The sequence below is a fragment of the Mus pahari genome, chromosome 18 (genome assembly GCF_900095145.1).
Source record: "Mus pahari chromosome 18, PAHARI_EIJ_v1.1, whole genome shotgun sequence".
Taxonomy (NCBI): Eukaryota; Metazoa; Chordata; class Mammalia; order Rodentia; family Muridae; genus Mus; species Mus pahari.
Window position 1 is genome coordinate 10,463,961 of NC_034607.1, and position 5,764 is coordinate 10,469,724.

Below are 5,764 nucleotides of genomic sequence, written 5' to 3' on the forward strand. Positions count from 1 at the left end.
ACACACACACACACACACACACCACATATAATAAAGGAACTGGTATTTAATTCCCAGAACCTATATGGCTGCTCACAACCATCTGTAATTCCAGACTGTCTTAAGGTTTCATTGCTGTGAAGAAACAGCATGACCATGGCAATTCTTAAAAAGGAAACATTTAATTGGAGCTGGTTTACAGTCCATTACCAGCATGACAGGAAACACGGGGGCATGCAGGCAGACAGGGTGTTGGAGGACCTGAGAGTTCTACTTCTTGATCCCCAGGCAGCAAAAGGAGACTGTGTGCCACATTGGGTATAGTTTGAGCACAGAAGACCTCAAAGCCCACCTCCACAGGGACATACTTCCTTCAACAAGGCCACACTTCCTAATAGTGCCACTCCCTATGAACCTAGCATTCAAACACAGGAGTCAATGGAGGCCAAATCTATTCAAACCACTACACAGATGTTGCTCACTCCTACCTCCTTCCCTCCACCCCTACTCTTCTACCTCTCCCTCACAGAAGGCAGAGAATAACTTTATGGAGTCTGTTCACTCCTTCCACCATATAGGTCTTGGACACCAAACTTAGGTCATTAGGAACCACATCACTAGCCCCCCAATATATCTAAAACTTGTCTTTTTTCTGGTTTCATATTCTTTTAACTTTACATAAATGGAGTGACACTGTTATGGCCATTTCTGACTTACCCATCAACCTCCCTTTTCATAAACTGACTAGTGTTGATTCCTGTGCAATCATTCCTCAGTACTGTGCACACTGTAAAGCTCTCAGTTAGTGTACCAGGCTCTACCATCTACTTATTCCCCTGCTATTGCTCTCTGATTTTTCCAGATCTGCTTGAGATGTTGAAAGTAATCCTGGAAAAAATTTTAAACTATGTAAATATGTACAATAATACCTTACTCATTTACCAACAATTTAAGAAATCCTACAGGCAATTTATGTATTCAACTGCTACTTCACTAAAAATCCTACTTTGGCTAGGTGTGGTGGCACACACAAGTAATTCCAGCACTTGAGAAATTGAGATAGGAGGATCAGGTTCAAGGTCCTAACTAAATGAAGAGTAAAGGGCCAGACTATGCTATGCTCTGTCTCAAAGGAGTATACTTGGCATCAAATGTGTAAAACAACAAACTCTGTGAGTCAGCAGAGTTTCCCAATTGGTGAGTGGTATTCAACATTTAAAGAGGAATAAATAGACAGTTTCTATGAAAAATTTTCAAAATAAATCAAAGTACCCAAAAAACACCTGGCATATCAAATGACAAATCCTGTAATCATGATACATTCATTAGATAATCTATTATAAATACAGGACATATACATATGTATACATACAAATATACATAAATATATATATATATATATATATATATATATATATATATATATATATACAAACAGAGTATGTGTATATATGTATACATACACTGAACCAGATACGCTGAAAATGCATGCATTTTAGCAGTTATTCTAAATAAAAACTTTGTTCCCATCTGTTATTTTTTATTTTTAATTTACTTTTATGTTGCTATTTGAAGCAGACTCTCACTACATAGCCCTGAGAGAGTCTGAGATTTTCCCTACATATGCCTCCAGAGTGTTGGGATTAAAGGCATTCGCCATACCAGGCCCTATTTTATATTGTTAATACCACTTCTTTTTTTAACAGAATCCTAAGATTTGTGGAAATTAAGAAAGAATTAGTTAAACTCGGGGTCTAGGCATGAATTTTTATCTTATGATATATATGTCTAGAAACCTTTTGGGAAATTTATGAGATGGGATGCTCATCCTCAGTTTAGTTAGCTGGTCTTTCATCTGATTTATCAATGGGACTTTGGCAAGATTGTGGTTAAGGTATCAATAGATCTGTAAAACAAAGATATGAGGTTGAGTGCAGACGCTGACACTGAAAAACTGCCATCATGAGGTAAATAGCTTTACACACACACGCACACACACACACACACACACACACNCACACACACACACGCACACGCACACACACTTCCTTTAGAGTTAATACTTTATGTATGTGGGGGGGGCACATATCCTACTTTATACCTTTCAGAGCTGTAGACATAGGTCAATGGTAGTAGAGGGCATTAACACCACACTCTGTGCTTGATCCATAACACTACACAAACGTGAAGAACTTTCAGAGCTAACGGGAAAGGGGGGGTGTGCACGGGTGGGGGTTGGGGGTTTAGAGATTTCTTGTGGGTTGGAACCCATTCATTTTGTAACCACCTAATGTAAGCCTAACAGAAATAGGGGTCAAAGTCCTCTAAGAGTTAAGTATGAGGATCTAGATCATACCCAAAACACCAATGCAATTTTCTCAGTATTTTCAAAACTAATTAGCACCTATGCCTGGCCGGCTCCTACCTTAGCACATATGTACACACGGACCTTCTAGAGCTGAGTTACTGGAACAAGTTTTCCATCAAGGTTTTTGCTGAAAGTGCTATAATACAAATGCCTTTGAAACATATGCATTTGCATACTCAGGAGGGATTATGGCCTCAGTTCACAAAGTATATTTTAGGGGATGCTTTGAAGGAATTAAGAGTTAGTTACTCACCCGTGATCCTTTTTCAGTGCATCTACAATACACAACAATTCAATAATCTGGGCTCTAAGTTCGTCCACGGAATTTTTTTTCCCATCATCTGCTTCTCCTTTAGCTTTGAGTTCNAATGGAGTTAGGAAAGCAGCTGTATTTACTTTAGAAGCACTTGAAGGTGTTGAAAGAGATGGCTGAAAAATATTTTTAAAAATTCTCATTATGTTTGTGTTTATATTTAATATTATATTTCAGTCAGAAGATTGTTTTGTTCTGGTTTTCATTTTTAACACAGGACCACATGTAGTCCAGGATGGTTTTTAATTCCAGATCTTCATATATTAAACTTCTATACTGTCTTCACCCCCAGGTATTGAGATTGCCGATCATACAGTACCAAGGATTAAACCCAGGGCTTTGTGTAACAGGGAATCACTCTACTGAGCTACATTCTAGGGTCATAATACTTTCACAGCAGGAATACAAGCAATTAATGCTGTATATACTAAGCATTCCTCATCTGAAAAGCCCCAAACTTAAAATTCTACTCCAGACTTTGTAATGGGTTTCAAACTGCAGACAAGCTTAACTGTGGGTAAAGAGTTACATGAAACAAGCAAATATTATGTTTAGTCGTGAGTCACAGTCCTAAAACATATATAATTACTTATCTGCAAATTTTCCAAAATTCTGACCTCAATGAAGCATTTTAGAAAAGGGCTATTTAACTCCTGCTTCAAGGTAAGTGGGATCCACTACAGTGGGCGTGGATGGCTTACAGCCTGAACTGTGAGTTCTAATCAGAACTTCAGATCAGTGCATCACTCAACTCTCATTAGAGAAACTTGTTGTTGATGTTAATTAAGACACAGACTCCTAGCTGACAATGTGGAGAGTAAGAGACCTTGGAGTACTAATCCTAAATGGGATGTCTATGTCAACCCCCTTCCCTCACAATTCAGGGATCTAAGCAGAAAAGGGGGCAGAAAGATAATAGGAGCCACGGATGATAGATGACTTCAAAGAGTATACTCAGGACCTGCACAAGCTCAAGCCATGCAAAATCCCAGCTCAGAGAAGGGAAAGTGGGCACACAGTCCCACCCCTGGCAAAGAAGCTGTGTAAATACCAGCAGTTGCGAGAAGGGAAAGTCAGTTTTTTGCAATGGAGTAAAGCCAAGTGTCTATCAGCCACACTCCAGGGCAGGTCCCATGCTCAAATGTAGTTGGCCAAAAGAAACGTGACTCCTTGTTTTCCTGTGAGTTGCGTTTGTTAAACAGAAAAAACGTAAAGTTGAGTGGGAAGGGAGGTGTGTGTGTGTGTGTGTGTGTGTGTGTGTGTGTGTGTGTGTGTGTGTGTGTGTGTAGAGTAGGGAGAGGGGAAGAATATGATCAAAATATATTATATGAAATTCTCAAAAGAATAAAAACATTTACAAAAAAAAAGATAAATGATGAAACACAGAAATTCCAAATTCTGACTTTGGAGTTTGTTGTTCACTGCTAGGGGGGACAAATTCAATAAAAAAGAAATCTGTAATCTATTTTTTTTAAAGGAAGGAAAATACCCAATGGCTTATCTAATGGATAGTTTGTATAGTGAGGCATCTACAAGTGTGTAAGTATGGACATTACAGTGCTATTTTAATTTTAATCTTGTTACAAATATCCAAAGCCTCACTTAAAAGGAATTATGAAGAATTTAATTAAGTCCATAGCCTACGTGATGATTTCACTAAAATCTATCATTTTACAAAAGTTTCAAGAGACTGCTGACAATATAGAGAATCAGATTAAATATATTTGTTAAATTCAAGAAGTGGCCAAATATTCTGGAATGAAAATGACTAATAAAACAAACCTCAAGTATATGTGTAATTTGTAATAAAACTGTCTTCAATAAAAATTGTAACTTTAGAAAAGGAACATCACCATATAATAGAGGGGTCTAACTATTCTGCCACTAAGTCCATTACACACTGAACTCTTCAGAGAGTGCCAAGAACTAAGTAAAGAATGAGTGGACAAACCATGACTCCAACCCGCTAACTCTCACAGGGAATTAGGCTGAAGTTACTTTACGAGAGCAGCTGAGCATGCCTATGGAGATGGGGGCAGGAGGATCAATACATGTTTTGTGAGGGAGCCTGGTCAACATAAGACAGCAGAGAGCAGTCAGGGCCACACAAGAGAGAACCTATCTCAAAACAAAACAGGCCCCATCCCCAAATTATCTTATGTAAACTAATTCCTGAGTATATGTTTAATAAGAAAATTAAATGGTGTAAAAATCAATTTCCTATGCCTTGGAAATATGAAACATATAGCACTCAAGTACTTCTATTTTTTTTTATTAGATATTTTCTTCATTTACATTTCAAATGCTATCCCCAAAGCCCCCTATACCCTCCCCCCACCCTGCTCCCCAACCCACCCACTCCCACTTCCTGGCCCTGGTATTACCCTGTCCTGGGGCATATAATCTTTGTAATACCAAGGGCCTCTCCTCCCAGTGATGGCCGACTAGGCCATCCTCTGCTACATATGCACCTAGAGGCACAGCTCTGGGGGTACTAGTTAGCTCATAATGTTGATCCTCCTATAGGGTTGCCGATCCCTTCAGCTCCTTGGGTATTTTTTTCTAGCTCCTTCATTAGGGGCCCTGTGTTCCATCCAATAGATGACTGTGGGCATCCACTTCTGTGTTTGTCAGGCACTGGCAGAGCCTCACAGGGATAGCTATATCAGGGTCCTGTCAGCAAAATCTTTCTGGCATATGCAATAGTGTCTGGGTTTGGTGGTTGTATACAGGATGGATCCCCGGGTGGGGCAGTCTCTAGATGATCTTTATACTTCATTCCTTCTTAGAATGGGGAACAAAATACCCATGGAAGGAGTTACAGAGACAAAGTTTGGAACTGAGATGGAAGTACTTCTATTCTTAAAAGAGCTAGAGAAGACAGTGTGTCTTAAGCTTAATAACGCTATTTTCAGCAAGAAATGCCTTATTTCTTGGTGGAAGAGAAAATATTTTCTAAAAAGGCACCTATAATTTCACATCTTAAAAACTAAACATATCATAGGCTACCTTTGAAGAGTAGCTTGCATCCTTTTTAAACTCCAAAGGCTTTAGGTTACCGCTATCATCTTCTTTTGGTAGCTTCAAGGTTTTTTCTGGACTTT

General features: G+C 38.9%; 1 protein-coding gene across 1 annotated transcript in view; it reads right to left on the reverse strand.

Moving 5' to 3' along the window:
• Nucleotides 1-5,764, reverse strand: part of Cd2ap (CD2 associated protein) — a 74,869-nt gene that overhangs the window by 7,217 nt on the left and 61,888 nt on the right. The window contains exons 15-16 of the mRNA XM_021217992.2: nucleotides 5,670-5,764; nucleotides 2,601-2,776 (exon numbers count right to left, since the gene is read on the reverse strand). The exon at nucleotides 5,670-5,764 is cut by the window's right edge and continues 29 nt beyond it. Of these exons, the coding sequence (XP_021073651.1) occupies nucleotides 2,601-2,776; nucleotides 5,670-5,764 (271 nt within the window). The remainder of the gene's footprint in view (nucleotides 1-2,600; nucleotides 2,777-5,669) is intronic.